At 38.1% G+C, this 17,105-nt stretch overlaps 1 protein-coding gene across 3 annotated transcripts in view; it reads left to right on the forward strand.

Annotated features, from left to right (window-relative positions):
• The first annotated feature begins 1,178 nt into the window (after positions 1–1,178).
• The window catches only part of LOC126266727 (ubiquitin carboxyl-terminal hydrolase 35), a 116,113-nt gene continuing 100,186 nt past the window's right edge, over positions 1,179–17,105 (forward strand). Inside the window, exons 1-3 of one of the 3 annotated variants that reach the window (XM_049971204.1) lie at positions 1,199–1,408; positions 3,858–3,902; positions 6,712–6,856. In XM_049971204.1, coding sequence (XP_049827161.1) covers positions 6,717–6,856 — 140 coding nt within the window. In that variant the 5' untranslated portion in view covers positions 1,199–1,408; positions 3,858–3,902; positions 6,712–6,716. Of the gene's footprint in view, positions 1,836–3,857; positions 3,903–6,711; positions 6,857–17,105 lie in introns of all 3 variants that reach the window. The other 2 variants (XM_049971203.1, XM_049971205.1) reach the window with 2 other exon arrangements.

Consider the following 17,105-nt stretch of genomic DNA (forward strand, 5'->3'; position numbering starts at 1 on the left):
TCCAGCCTCAGTGTTGGGATCACTGTAACTGGAAGATTAGGGGCTCGAGATCCCTAGTATTTACAGTTGTCTGTTGGAAGCAATGACGTTATGTGTTGGTGAGGATGACCGAGGATGGGTTCGTTTTCTAAGTTCATCAGCAGTCTTCTCTGCGCCGTGGTGTCCCAACTGTGGATTTCAGTCCTTCAACTTCGTTCTTTTCTGCAGTGTCAGCAGGCTAAAAGACGTCCTTCTGTAAGATTTATGTGTAGTTTGGCACCTTGAAGTGCTGTTATGTTGCTTGCATAGTGAGGTCAACTTGCTGAGTTGACGATTCATACATCTTGCTCAAGCGACATGTGGCAATGGCCTCTGTCGAGTGTCGCGATATTGCGGTATTGGGTTTCTGCCGATTTGTCATTCCGGTTGCGACAGTGCGCTTGAGCCTGCCTTGCATGGTTCAGCACTGGCTGGGGAAAACGTTTAAGAAAATTGCGTTCACCCAGCATATTCCTCTGCGATGCAACAATACACTAAGATACCAGTATATAAAATACTACTGCTTACATCAGTATAATTAAAAAACTACATATTCCCAACATTTTCAGTTCATTGTCTGAAAGCCAACAGTAACATGTTATCGACTTTTAGAATTGTAAGCGGCTATTTTCTTGTGTGAGTCCTTGCGTCTTAACTTTTCGCAAACACGTATGCCTTTGTATATTTCAGTAAATTCAGCAATGACCTCTGTACTGCACTTACGTGTTATTAGCCATTTGAGAATTCGTTGCACACGGAAAGACGGGAGACACTATACGCAAGAAACAGATAATTCACACACGTCGCGCGCAAGATTTGCAGGGATATCCAGACCACACGCTATGATTTATCAGCGTAGATATGATTTGCGACCACAGATTGGAGCATTGTTGCAAACCATTTATTCACTTCAATAATGATTTTGTTGTCATGTGGGAACTACGATACTCTCTCAGATTTAGAGAAATTACATGCTAATGCTTCATGCGGGATTACAAATCATCTTATTTTGTCCAAAAAATAGCTTTCGAGTATTTAACAGCTATGCCAATAACATAAGTTTAGCGTAACCAGTGAACATCTCTATTTTATAAAGAATACTACTGAAGTTTGTATTGAAAATTAATTGGCATATGCCATGTTGGTAAGCACCTGTCGCATGTATTTTGTTCCAGAGAACGCATTTTCTTGAACATCTTTGGTTCGATTGGATTTGACAATTGATGTGATGAGTTTTTCTATTTTTGTGGTGTGTTTGTGTGTAGTTTTTATTTAGTTAGCAGTTAGCAAATCACTACGTACTGCGTGGTGATGTGTGCCATTTATCTTAAGGATTGATACTAGTCGAGGAAAGCCCGAGGCATAATTTAGTATTTATGTGTAAAGTGAGGTATGTTGAAATCTAGTGATTTGTGAAGATTAGTCACTGTAATCTGTTGAATACCTTTTGTTACAATTAGCTAAAAATTGAGACAACTGAGGTTGTAGTGACGGCCGTAAAACTAAGAAAGGCCCTCGGTTCGTAGTGTCATCTTTATTATTTTTTTCTGTCACTTTCATACGCGGTACGTCTCCGATGACGTTTCCACTGAGTGACACTGCTTTTTCAGACAGCTCTCTTTTGTGTAGAAAATAAGTTTCTTAAAAGGTTCGAAAGTAAATATTATAAACGAAGCATTTAGCCCGAAAATGTGTTAATGTTTTATACTAAATGGAGGACATCGTTTAACTCACTCTGTCGCGTTAAATTATGATACTAAGCCCTTGGCTTTGGCTAAGCAACGAGATTTTGTGATGCTTCCTTCTGAAACTCGAAGGTAACTGTAATGTGCATGTATTACCTGTACTAAAATTATTTTTGAGTTCAATGTGAAAAAAAGACAACTGGATTCTGCAGTTGCGTAGTGCTAGTAAAGAAATTAGGACGATACTTTTACAGTTGTTGGTTATACAAAGTAATATTTTCTATTCACACAGACCAGATTGTGAGAAAGGTGTTACTGCAAGGATTGTCCATAACGTGAAACAAGTCATCTAGCTTTTCCCTTGAACAACACGATGTTCATAAGTAATTTTCTCAACAGTGGTCACTAATATTTTATACTGTTCGTTGCAACATTATGTTGTAATCTCTTCTGAAGAGATGGTGGAAGAATGCAACTGGCTGCTAGTTGTGTTATCAGTACTGAAAGCACAATGGGATGTTAATGATCAAATGTATGTGGTGCAGTGTCTAGGGACTGATCTGTTGCTTCATTAATATGGTCATCAAACCAGTTGGAGCACTTGATCTGAGAACTTACAACTGCTGACTTCCTTGGGTTGTTTATTTTATAAGATGCCCTGTCTGAAACAATGTGTATACCATGTAATGAACATGTCCCCTATCATGGTCACAGATCTTAATTTACTTATGTTTACTGAGTACATATGACGTACTGCAAATAACATGATGACCATCCAAGCTAATAATTAAGACTATGTTCTTTCAACTGTGAATCATAGTTGAAAGAATATAGTCAGTTATTAACTTCTTTTTGTGTTATCCATATGTAAACATGTTCTACTGTAGAAAACACTAAAAAACAGCCTTCTGGGATCATAAGCCACATTTTCATTTACAAATAGCTAGTTAAGTTTTTGTGCATCTTGCATGACCGAAACCATTTCTTTGCATCCACCTCATTTAGAAGGATTATGGATTTTTTTGCTTGTTGGAAGTCTGTAAGTTCTGACTTGACTGTTGACGGACCCATGATCACAGATGAGCTGAGGGAATGAAATTGTTCCAGAGATGTGATACTGTAAAAAGTAAACAAGAGGGAGTTCCAGTGAATTACAAGTAAGAAAATGTTTGGATGTTGCATATCTACCACAGATGTCCAGAGCTATTTTATCAAGTGATGAAACATCATAAAATTTTGATGAGAAAACTTTGCTTAACAAATTGTGGAAGGAGTACATGCCAGTAGAGACAAGGGAACGTTAAAGATTAAATAGATGAAGACCATGAAAGTGACAAGTTAATAATATGAATTTAAAGAACAGAATCTCAAAAACAATGGGAGATGAACTGTGCAGAAAGAAAATTAACGGTAGAGTTAATGTTGTCAAAATGCCTTTAAATTAAGTCCAAGCAAAGAAGAGCATTGAGTGTTATGTGTTGAATGTGTTTAGAAATAGTGGTATCTGATGTGGTCAAGACAATACACTTTTACATTGGTTCCGATTGCTGGATATGTATGGATAGTTCAGACAGAGTTTCTCAACGATGCTGAAGGACCTGTAATGGTTTGGGAGTTGTGTTCTTGATTTTTTTTAATCTCTTTTTTTTGGGGGGGAGGGGGGGGGGGGAGTGGATGCACGGGAGATCTTGTGGTCAAATAGCAAAGCAGTTTAGTAACTACATCCATGAAACAGAAAATAAAATCTTGTGGCTTGTTAGGCTGCATCATATTTCTTCTATATGATTGATGTTTCAACCCTTCTGCCGGGAACTTCTTCTGGATCATGTGGTGTACACAATGGACTCTACACTCAGTGTTTAGTCAGTTGTGGATACCATATGATCCTGAAGAAGGTCCCAGCAGAATTATTGAACTGTCGATCATACAGAAGAAACAGAAATGACCCAGTGGGCCAGAAGATTGTACCTTCAGTGACAATGGCCACAAAAGCCTGCAGACATCTATGAAACAGTTTAACATGACTTAGTTCCTGGTGCAGGAGTTATTTTCAGTAGTGATTCCATCTTCCTAAACAATATTGCCCATACTCACATTACTATACCCTGTATTGGCATAATGAGCATGATGATAAAATCTGTTTTTTTTTTCCAGGTCAAAAGGAATGTTCCATACAAGTTGTGGGCTTTGGCCAGTGAGGTAATGTTAAAGGCTGCTGCCACATCACCTCTCGGTTCATGCATTCACAATTTTGTTGATAGTTGTTGAAGTCAATGAATGTGAAAGGTGGGAGGGGGTAGCTGGTTGTGGTGACACATTGACCTGTAGCTTATCTGAAGTGTAGGTTAGGTGTTAGGTTGAAAGGTAACAGTTTGGTTCTGAGTCAGCAAAGCCAATGTATGTGATAACTAAGAAAATCGTGGTTGTGGTGACAGACTGATCTCTAGCTAAGCCTATTTGAAAAAGATCAGTAAAATCAAGTTATAGTCGCCATATTGTTTAAGGCGCAAGGGAAATTCCAAATGTGTCAGATCCAAGAAAGGGGAGGGGAATGGGTAAGAGCAAGGATGGGGGTAAATTCTTTAAGTTCACATAAAACTGTATTTTTATAAATGTTGAGTGAATGTGCAGTTTTGAACCATGTTTGGATCTACCAAGTTTGTGCTGTTGACTGAATACTGTGCAAATCACTGTGAAGTGTGCAGCAGAGAATAGGCTATTTTCCATTGTACCAGTTATTTGAGCTTCTTTTTGTTCCATTCAAATTTATTATGTAGGGCAAAATGATTGTTTATATGCCTCTCTGCATTCTGAAATTAGCCTGATTTTATCTTTACTATTCTCTGAGAGTGATATGTATTGTTTTTTAATACTTTCCTACATTAATCACTCGAACTTGGTTTCTGAAAATTTGTAAGGGTAGGTTTATGTTCAAGTATCTGGCAGTTCTGTTTCTTCAGCAACTCCATGGGTGAAACAGCCCTGTGATCCTTTGTGCTGCCTTTCTTTTTACATGTTCAATATCCCTTGTTAGTTCTATGTGATACGGGTACTGCACACTTGAGCAATATTCTTGGATGGGCCATACGAGTGTTTTGTAAGCAACATCCTTTGGAGACTGATTGCATTTCACTAGCATTCTACCAATTTTGGTAATCTCCCACCTGCTTTACCTTTGATGAGTGTACGTGATGATTCTATTTCATATCCCTACAAATTCTTACATCCAGGTATTTGTATGAGGTGACCAATTTCAGTTGGGACTTGAATGACTTGTTGATATTGTTGTTGTAGGACTCTGTTATTTCATTTTGTGAAATACACAGTTTTACATTTCTGAACATTTAAAGCAAGTTTGCAGTCTTTACTCTACTCCTAAATCTTGTCGATATTTATCTGGATATTTGTGTAAAATCTAACAGTAGAAATGTCAGTTGGGATATCAGCAATATGAGGAAAAAAATAGATTGCTGCTTATCGTAAAGATTACGTGTTAAGTTTGCAGTCGGGCACAACTAAAACACACTTAAACATTAGCATTAACCAGAAAAAGAAATACACACACATTCATTCATCCAGCAAGCACACCTCACACACACGGCCACCATACCTTGCAGCTTGGACCAGAATGTGAGTGATGTAGAATGGAAGCAGCAATCTGAAAGGGAAGGAATAGCAGTGTTTTGCCATCTTCCGACTGACATAATGTGCAGGGACTAGACTGCCGTCAGGTGCAGTGTCTGGAAGTTGTGTGGTAGGTAAGTGAGGAAGGAGGGGGGGGGGGGGATATGATTACCAACCAGGTGTCTACCAAGATGAACGGCCACCACCAAACAGTGGCCAAGAGCATTGTAGACCACCCTATGACACAACATGCTGCGTAACATAACATCCTTAATTTCAATGGGTGCTTCATTACCTGAGCCACCTGGATCATTTCCTCCACCACGACCTTTTCTGAACTGCGCACATTATCCACACCCAAAATTATTCCGGCCTCAACCTACGCTAACATACTGTTCTCACACTCTCCACCCAATAGTTTTCACCCACTTTCTTCTGTTACCTCTTCCCTAATCTTGTCTTCCACCCTCTTTGTGTGCAGCTCTCTGCCAACATACCCATCCTCTTCTCCCTTCCCTGCTGCTTTCTTTTTATGCTCTCCATTCCCCCATCCTCTCCTTCCCACCTCCCTTCTCCACAGCCTACCGATGCTGCACGTTAGCAGTGTAGGTCCTGCACACACTGACAGACAGCGTTCTTCTTCTCCCCCCCCCCCCCTCCCCCCACCTGTACACTGCTATCCCTTCCCCAAGCCCTCCAGATTGCTGTTTCCATTCTACTTTACCGGTGCATTCTAGTCTGAGTGTGTGTGTTCCTGGCTTGGTATTTTGCTAGAGTGATTTGTCTCAAATTATGGTTAAAAGATGGACTAAGTCAGCCATAAATTTGGTATAGAATGGCACAGAAATTCCATTGGGTCCTGGAGCTGTGCTCAGTTATAGAAATTAATCACTTTTTTCCAACAACACCAACACTAGCATCTATGTCACTCATCTTTGCAGTGATTTGGATGTTAAGTAGAGGCAATACTCCTGGATTTTCCTTTGGAAAGGAATGTTACAAAGCAAGAGTTCAGCATTTTTGTTCTGACACCATCAGTTTCAGTTCCTGTCTCCTCCATGACTGGACACAACTTTGGTACTGCTATTAGCTTTTGCATATGACTAAAATTTCTTTGGATTTTGTGAGAGGTCTTTTGGTAATATTTGCACTTCTCTCTTGAGAGCCTAACGTGTTTCACTCAGTATCACTGTGTATAGCCCTGTGGTATGTTTTATACCTACTGTGCAACAGTCTCTGTTTCTTTGAAAGTTTCTATGCAGTGACTGTTGTGTAAACATGATAACGACATATCTGCAGTGTTTTGGCAAGCTTCACTTATTTATTTAGTTATTGAAATTTGTAGAATTCTCTTGTTTGTAATATAATTGTATTTGTTGAATAGGCATCATGATACGAGACACATTGAAAAATATGCTGAGCAGTTGTTTCCCTCAAAATGTCCTCGAAAATGTGGTGGATGCATTACTTGACAATGGCGATGAACTAAGTTCAGAAGACCAGGTAGCAGTATTGCATGCAGGAATAGAGTGAGTATCAAAATGTGCCATTCTTCTGCTTGAATAAGTTGAGAATGAGTTTGCTGGCACTTGAAAGCTATATAAGAAGTAAATTTAATTTTTTTTAATTTGTGAATGTCTTGAAAATGAAGGGTGAGAATTTTGGATATTATTTTATGTGTATATTATTGCTATGTGTTGGTGGACCATTTAATTAACACAGACCAAAACAAATTTGAAAGATCGAAAATTTTGGTATCACACAGCACACTTGAATAAGTTACTTGGCAGTGATGTTATTTATTATGAATAACAAAAGAAAAGGTGGAGTACAATTTTTCGTTGGGGATGTGTCAACAAAGTATTTTTCCAGTGTGTATAGTTGTGCATTAGATACATGGTACTGAGTGCATTAGACCTCTGTGAAATGATATTCCGTAGTTATTGATTGGCAGTGAGATCTTATGTGTAGCCTATATGTAAAATGTGTTGTGTGTTAATAAAATAAAAGCTTCTATTTTGCCCCTACACAATTTTTACACATCATTTTGCTGCATGAAACTAAGAATCCAACAGCACTGAATTAAAGTGAAATAATAAATTTCACAGTGACATATTTTTGTCCAAAAGTGTGGAGAGGTTCGTACAAAGTTGCAGTATGTACACAGTGATTAGATGTAGCTGTTAATGTAACACACAGATACTGCAAGTAGAGAGCAGCTTGTAGGTGATGAGAATTATGTAATTTCAAAATTTCCATTGAGGCGTATTTGCACTTGAATGACCTGTGGGACACCATACGGAATCAGATTTTTCGGCTAAGGATTGGAAGATGAAATCAAAAGTAATTCTTTTGACTGATACAGTAAATTATCTTCACACAGAAAAGGCTACATCAGCAAAGGAGGTATGGGACAAACTGGGAAACACATTTGAAGATGGAGGTTTAACGAGGAAAGGGGGATTACTTCACGAGCTGATAACTAAAAAATTGAGCAAGTGCAAAAGCATGAATGAATATGTGAATAAAATAACTTCAATCTCAGATCATCTGAAGAATATTGCTTTTGAAATTGCAGAAGAATGGATTGGCACTTTATTGTTAACTGGACTACCAGAGAAATATTCGCCTATGATTGTGGGTTTGAAAAGTTCAGGAATTCCCATTACAGCAGATAGTGTGACATTAAATATTCTACAGCACGTCAAAAATGAGCCAAATTCTTATGCTCCAAAGATAGAAAAAATGTTGGCTTTATATTCTAAATAAATCAAGAAGAATCCAATAAAATGTTTCACATTCCAGAGAGTGTGGACATATTTCACCACAGTGTAATGAAAGGTTGAGCATTAAAGAAAAGAATAACGTTAATTCCAGTAGTCATGAGAGGAAAACTACCCATAAAGGTAAGCTACTTTCTTTTAGTGAAGAGGGTGATGAACATGCAGAATAATTTCTAGATTCAGAAGCATCTGTGCACATTATTAAAGTTCCATCAGTTTTGTATGGTGTTCATTCTAGGACTGACATCAGAATTTTCACAGTTGATAGGTCTAAGTTAAATTGTGAACACACAGGAAAAGTTGATGTTAATATTTTACTGCTCATGATGTAAATTATGAGAAGAATATTGCAGCTAATTTGTTGTTGGTAAGAAAAATAGTAAAGAAAGGTAATATGGTTATCTATGAATAGAGGGAGCCAAAATAATTGACTCTTGTGGCAATATTGTAGCTACTGCAACTAATGTAAGAGATATTTACAAATTAAATACAGTTCAAGATGCTGCTGAAACTGGAAATCACACTGTTTACCCTGCAAAAGTTTTCTTGTGGCACAGGAGACTTGAACATTTGAGTAGAAAAAGTATGGCTTTGTTGAAGAATATGGCAACAAGGATAGAAAATTATGGGAAGAATAATGTGCAGTGTGGGATGTGTTTGCAAGGGAAGCAGGCCAGACTGCATTTAAATCGATTCAGAGCAGGGCTACAGAAGTCTTGCAACTTGTCCATACTAATTTCTGTGAATCTATAGGGAATAAATCTTTAGGAGGTAACTGCTATTTCCTGACATTCAAAGATGAGTTTTCTAGACACATTCATGTTTAGTGTATAAGTGCCAAGGATCAAATGAATGACATATTTGCTGTTCGTTGCAAAATAGTCAAAACACAACTTGGGAAGAAAATTAAATTGTTGGATCAGACAATGGGTAAGAACATTTAAGCAAACAATTTAAGGAACAGTTGAATGAAACGAGTATCAGGCATCAGACTACCATTCGCTGTAGTCCCTCTCAGAATGAAGTTGGAGAATGTGCCAACAGAACCATTATAGAGAGGACAAGAAGTATGCTAAGCGATGCTGAGCTACCCAAGTTTTCTTGGGGAGAGGGCCTGTGAACTGCAATGTATTTAAGTAACAGATCACCTACCAAAGTTGTGAGACAGGACACATCATGAAGTATGGACTGGTAAGAAACCAGACCTAAGGCACTTAAGTCTTTGATGTGAAGCCAGGGTTCAGATTCCAAAACTGTTAAGAGGTAAATGGGATGCAAAATCTCAGAAATGTACTTTTGTTGGCTACTGTGAGGATTCATAAGGATACATATTTTGTAATACTGTGAATAAGAAGATAACAAGCAGCAGAGGGATAGTATTTTTGGAGGATTCTAAACATAAATTAAAGGAAAATAGACAAACTAATTCAGCCAAATATAAGGTGTGATAGTGATGAAAGAGAGATGGAAAGTGGAACAAAGTAAGGTAATGATAAAGAGCAAACTGATATACTACACGAGAATGAAATTGAGGAAGAAGATTCAATAGAGGAAGTCAATTTAAGGCATTCTACATGTGTAACAAACCCAAAAAGATATCCAGAGAATGAAATGTATGTTGCCCAAACCTGCCACAGTGAACCCATCACAGTTGATGAATCCTTGGCAAGTACAAATGCTCTAAGTTGGAAAGAGGCTATTGAAAAAGAATTACAATAATTTTTGGATAAAGATACATATGAATAGGTTGACATGCCTGAAAATAAAAAGCCACTAAGAGCAAGTTGGGTATTCAATACCAAAATTCAAGGCCAGATTTGAAGTTGAAAGATATTGTCAGAAAGAGGGAATGGATTATAGTGAGACTTTCTCACCAGTGATGAAAAATTCATCATTACGATACTGTTTAACTCTTGCAGTAAGGGAAGACATGTTGATTCATCAAATGGATATGGAAACAGCCTATCTGAATGGAAAGCTGGAATAGGAAATACATGTTATCCCACCTGATGAAGTTAAAAGATCTCATCTAGGGAAAAGGAAAATTTGACATTTGAAGAAAAGCAGGTACTGATTAAAGCAGAGTGACTATTGCTGAAATAAATGTTTACACAAAACTTTGATAAAACATGTCACAATCAAAAACAGATCCAAGTATATACTATGAAAGAAGCATGGAAGAAATTACAGTCATGGCCATATGGGTAGATATTTTTTTCTTTGGACTAATAGTGAAAATAAAATTGACCTTCTTAGAAACAGTTATGGTCAGAATTTAACATGCATTACTTAGGAGAAGTTAATCACACTTAGACACGAAGATTATAAGAAGTACCAACAGAGAACAATTGCAGAGTGACCAATCTCTGTATACAAGAAAAATCTTAGAAAAGTTCAGTATGGAAAATTGTGAGCGTACTTCTACCCCAATGGAAAATTAATGCAAATCCCCTATTAACAACTGATGAAGATAAGAAATGTAAGGAAAGTGTACCTTATTTGTAAGCTGTGGTAAGTCTGCTGTGCTTGGCGCAGACTTCCAGACCAGACATTGCATTTGCCACAAATGCTGAAACAAGTTTTGCAATGATTCAATATGAAAACATTGGATGGCAGGGTACAGTGATGCAGACAGCTGGAAACCAGAAACTTCATCACTAGAAGTTGCCTTAAACTAATGTGAGGATTGATATCCAGGTCATGTTAAGACAAAGAAGACAGTTGCTTTGAGCTCTGTAAAAGCGGTCTTATCTTCCACTATCTAAGAAGCTCGGTGGGTCAGAACACTGATGGGTGAAATAGAATTTCTTACAAAAGTAAAACAAACAGATATTTTGTGATACAGTAAAATCCCGTATTAACAAACCTGCTTTTAAGGAAATCCCACTTTTAAGGAATACTTTCATTGGTCCCGGCGATAACGCCATAAAAACAGTGTTCCTGAAATTCAGTTTTAACGAATTGCGCTTTCTTTTAAATCCCGCTTATAAGGAATAAGTGTGTTACAATTCGCAACTTAAGATACAGTTTGCAGCTGCACTTCTTGTTTTCAGACATTAAATCGTAATGTTAGGCTTTGATCATTTGCATTCTTAAAATCAATCTCAGCGTTCGGATATTGGTCTTGTATTGATAGTTGTGAAGTTATCGAGATTGGTGAATGTTAAACTGATAATTTGAAAACATAATTCTTCCGCACTTCCGCGTTCCTGCTGTTGTGTCTGACACTATAAAGTGAAAGCATTAAGTGTATACTGTAGTTGTGCAGTCTACTTACAGTAGTGTTTTTGTACGTGTAATATGGCCAACAAACAAAGAAAACTGATGATACAGCAGAAGCTAACAATTATTTGCAATTTTGAAGAGAATGAGGACTATATCCCTGAAGAAGATAGGAATGTTATAGATGTTCCTGAGACTGTGATATTGCAAGATTTTATTTCGTGTGATGATAATGTACTTACTTCTGCACCCACTATGGACATGAGTGAGCTGTTTGCTGCTGATATTGGTTAAAAAACTAGTTGGCGGTGACAGTGGTGGTGGTGAGGATGAGGATGATGATGATGATGTGGACTCACCAACACCAAGTTTTTCTGCAGCTGTGGAAGGAGTTGAGACTTTTAGAAGGTATTTCTCATCCTTTGTTGTGGATGAGTCAGTTCTTAACAGTATTAACCAGCTGGAATGAAAACTTCTAGCAGTACACTGTGCTGGAAGGAAGCAGCAGACTACTCTTCTAGATTTTTTTTCAGAGATAAAGACAGCATAGCAGTTTTATTCATTATTGTGATATCTAATTCATTGAGTGCCATTAGCTAAATAAAATTTTCTCCTTTTAAATCAAGATACCAGTTGATAACTTTTGATGTGACCTAACATCGAAAATATCTTAAAAAAGGGTATTATAAATATATCTAGTAGTTTTAAATTTGCCAAGAAACATTTTCATGTTCACTGTATTTTGGTATGCAGCACAAGGTGAGTTTGTGATTATGGAGTATTTAAATGGCCTAAATAGCCTAGATTCCAATTTGATTCTGGAACACTTATTTAGTGCATTTTGTCCTAAACCCTTATTTAAGGAAAACAAATTTTTTGGTCCCCTGAGATTCGTTAAAAAGGGGTTCTACTGTAATATGGGAGCTATTAAACTTCCCGAGAACAGTGTCACCAGTGTGAGATGCAAACCTATTGACATAAAATATCTCTTTATAAGAGATCAGCTGGAGAAGGGAAATATAACCATCAATTATCTATGCACAGAAGAAATGTTATGAGGTCTCCTAACCCAGCCTCTCAATAAGGACAAGTTAGAGAATTTGATGAAATATTATGGTATAACCTGTGATATGTAGTGTTCAGTACCTGAAAAATTTTTGTTCAGTGGGGAGTGTTGGGGATATGTGAACAAAGTATTTTTCCACTTTGTATAGTTACACGCAGGGTACACTGTGCCATGTGCCTTAGACCTCTGTGGAATGGTATTCTATGGTTCTTGATTGGTAACGAGATCTTAAACATAGCATATATGTAAAATGTGTTATGTGTTTGTAAAATATATTGTACAATATGGAATGATCCTAAGGCATATTAGAATTTCGAATGACTGTGTACTACGGATATGTGGAAATATAGATTATAAGAATTTTTTTAAGAATAAAGAGGTATGCCAGATAAATTTACTGTAAGAAATTAAGCAGTTGCTTTACACATATATTTACACAAACAGCAATGGGTGTTGCAGGTGTGAGGAAAGCAAAACAAATCTCAAAAGGAATTAATCATCTGTTAATGATGAGGCAAGGTTCAAGTATTCTGGGTGTTCCATTGATAGTGACTGGGCCAAATATCTCACGAAATAAGCATCAAACGAAAAAACTACAAAGAACGAAACTCATCTAGCTTGAAGGGGGAAACAAGATGCCGCTGTGGTTAGCCCGCTAGATGGCGCTGCCATAGGTCAAATGGACATCAACTGCATTTTTTGAATAGAAACCTCCATTTTTTATTACATATTCGTGTAGTACATAAAGAAATATGAATGTTTTAGTTGGACCACTTTTTTCGCTTTGTGATAGATGGCGCTGTAATAGTCACAAATGTATATGTATGTGATATCACGTAACATTCCGCTTGTGCGGACGGTATTTGTTTTGTGATACATTACCCATGTTAAAATGGACCGTTTACCAATTGCGGAAAAGGTCGATATCGTGTTGGTGTATGGCTATTGTGGTCAAAATGCCCAACGGGCATGTGCTATGTATGCTGCTCGGTATCCTGGATGACATCATGCAAGTGTCTGGACAGTTTGCCGGATAGTTAAGTTATTTAAGGACACAGGAAGTGTTCAGCCACATGTGAAACATCAACCATGACCTACAACAAATGATGATGCCCAAGTAGGTGTTTTAGCTGCTGTTGCGGCTAATCCGCACATCAGTAACAGACAAATTGCGTGAGAATCGGAAATCTCAAAAACGTCGGTGTTGAGAATGCTACATCAACATCGATTGCACCCGTACCATATTCCTATTCACCAGGAATTCCATGGTGACGACTTTGAACGTTGTGTACAGTTCTGCCACTGGGCACAAGAGAAATTACGGGATGATGACAGATTTTTTGCACACATTCCCTTTAGCGACGAAGCGTCATTCACCAACAGCGGTAACATAAACGGGCATAATATCCACTATTGAGCAACAGAGAATCCACGATGGCGGCGACAAGTGGGATATCAGCGACCTTGGCAGGTTAATGCATGGTGCGGCTTTATGGGAGGAAGGATAATTGGCCCCCATTTTATCGATGGCAATCTAAATGGTGCAATGTATGCTGATTTCGTACATAATGTTCTACCAATGTTACTACAAGATGTTTCACTGCATGACAGAATGGCGATGTACTTCCAACATGTTGGATGTCCGGTACATAGCTCGTGTGTGGTTGAAGTGGTATTGAAAAGCATATTTCATGACAGGTGGATTGGTCATTGAAACACCAAACCGTGGCCCGCATGTTCACCGGATCTGACATCCTCGGATTTCTTTCTGTGGGGAAAGTTGGTGGATATTTGCTATCGTGATCCACCGACAACGCCTGACAACATGCATCAGCGATTTGTCAATGCATATGCAAACATTACGGAAGGCGAACTACTCGCTGTTGAGAAGAATGTCGTTACACATATTGCCAAATGTATTGAGGTTGACGGACATAATTTTGAGGATTTATTGCATTAATGTGGTATTTACAGGTAATCACGCTGTAACAGCATGCATTCTCAGAAATGATAAGTTCACAATACATGTATCACATTGGAATAACCGAAATAAAATGTTCAAATGTACATACGTTCTGTATTTTAAATTAAAAAACCTACCTGTTACCAACTGTTCGTCTAAAATTGTGAGCCATATGTTTGTGACTATTACAGCGCCATCTATCACAAAGCGAAAAAAGTGGTCCAACCAAAACATTCATATTTCTGTACGTACGACATGAATATGTAATAAAAAATGGGGGTTTCTATTTAAAAAATGCAGCTGATATCCGTTTGACCTATGGCAGCGCCATATAGTGGGCCAACCATCGTGCCATCTGGTTTCCCCCTTCAAGCTATCCTTGACGAGTTTCGTTCTTTGTAGTTTTTTCGTTTGACGCTTATTTAGTGAGAGATTTGGCCCGGTCACAATCAATGGACCACCCTGTATAATAACAGAAGCATGGTAGAATAATGTAAATTAAATAAAACTTGCCTGAAAAGTTTTCAGGAAGGGGTGAGATGATATCTAAATAATCTTCCCAGAGAAATAATTTCTAACAATAAGGGTATGAAGAAAATAAAACAAAAACTTATATTGTAACAAAAACAGTCAATTATTGATAAAATTATGTAATTGGATAGATAAAAAATCTACTCACCAAGCTGTGGCAGAACCCTCACGCCGAAGACTGTAGTGATTGGGTAGCTTACAGATCCAGTGGCTCCTCCTTCAGCCTTTATCAGCATGACTACCACCAAATTATTGATTAGGATGAATGGTCATAGGCAGAGGGTGTATACTGGCAACTCACAATATCCTGTTGCAGAGAATGCTCTACAACACGACATTTGTGACATTGGCGCCTTATTTCACCACATGTGCCATCTGGACTCTTCCCACAGACATCAGCTTCTTAGAACTCCGCAGGTGGGAACTAGCACTACAACATGTCCTTGGTTCTCGCCACCCACCTGGCCTGGTAATTTCTTCTGCCTCAGCTTTTCTTCACTGTAACTACTCTTTGCTTCACTCCATTTTAGTTTTCTACGTCTTTCATTGTCTTTCCCATCTATTTTTCATTGCCCCCTCCACCTCCATTACATACAATGCACTTACCTTCTCACACTTATTAATTCATACATGATGTTTTAGTAGTAATCTCTGTCTTACATATTGCCCTGTCTTCCACTTTTAAGCTCTCAGGTTTTCAAATCTTGTGCGATGCAGCCCCCAACAATCAGTCTTTATTTCTCATCCCATACAGTAAGTCTCCCCTGACCTACAGTTCTGGGTGTCTTTCCCAAAATCTACCCCTTTCCTTCCTAGATCTCTCCAGTCCATTTCTTTCACCCTTCTTCCTTCCCATTCAACACTTCTGTCTGAGGAAGAATCCACTGGCTCCGAAAGCTTGCCAATCACAAGTCTTCGATGTGGGTGTTCTGCCACCACTTGGTGAGTAGATTTTTTTATTTATCCAATTAAATTATTTTATCAAAACTTATATTGGATAAATCTCACACTTTTTCAGGTGAGAGAGCACGTGGTAAATTAACTAGTACGTTTTATAAACTATAAGTTGCTATGGACTACAAGATGCACCTTAATTTTTAAGCAATTTTTTAAAAAATAACATTTTTTACCAATTTTATTATTAGATTGCAAAGCCAGACAAAAAATACTTAGTTTATAGTACTGAACTGACTTTTACAATCCATGAAAATCATTTGAACCACCTCCTCATCGTCCTCAGTCTTCATTGCCATCTTTGTCCTTTTCATATAGAAGTTGGTCTTCATTGCCATTGAGAGTGTTGCTTACGCTGCACTTCTTGAAAGATTTAATGATATCTTCTCTCACTCTAGACCACTACTGTTTTATCCACTGACACATTTGGTTGATTGTAGGTCATTTTTAAGCTTGCTTCAACATGCATTCTTGTTGGGTTTCATCCATCATCCATTTGTTTCATTCCTCTCTCCTAAGCACTTCAAATGGTTTGTTTATCAAGGCATTAGGAGGTAGCAATTGTGAAATAAGTCCTCTCAGAATAACAGCAAGCTCTGTATATCCCTGTGTCAACTTCTCTTTCACAGAACTTTTCAAATGACCACTAAACTGATCTAGCACAAGAAGAGAACTCTTCTTCAATAAAACACCTTTCCTTCTCTCCCCACTCTGTTAATCAATAATTTCATACAAGCTTCGTCCGTCCAAGTCTTATCATGTATGTGAATAGCACCACCTGGTGGTATTTCAGAAGCTTTTTGCATTTTTTGTGCTTGAAAATAATCATTGGATTAAATTTAGTACTGTGAGCACAGCATGCAAGGTCAACAGTGTAGTGCATTTTTCTGTGTCTACTTGTTTTTATAGTTACTGTTTTAGCACAGTTCATGGCAACAGTTCTGTTACACAGCACATCAAATATCAGAAGAGTTTCGACAGTATCCATTATTTGGCTTATTTCCACACTGGTTTTTTTTCTATGGTGAATAGTAAAGTGATGGAAAGATAATACACTTCTGGAAATGGAAAAAAGAACACATTGACACCGGTGTGTCAGACCCACCATACTTGCTCCGGACACTGCGAGAGGGCTGTACAAGCAATGATCACACGACGGCACAGCGGACACACCAGGAACCGCGGTGTTGGCCATCGGATGGCGCTAGCTGCGCAGCATTTGTGCACCGCCGCCATCAGTGTCAGCCAGTTTGCCGTGG

The sequence above is a fragment of the Schistocerca gregaria genome, chromosome 4 (genome assembly GCF_023897955.1).
Source record: "Schistocerca gregaria isolate iqSchGreg1 chromosome 4, iqSchGreg1.2, whole genome shotgun sequence".
Taxonomy (NCBI): Eukaryota; Metazoa; Arthropoda; class Insecta; order Orthoptera; family Acrididae; genus Schistocerca; species Schistocerca gregaria.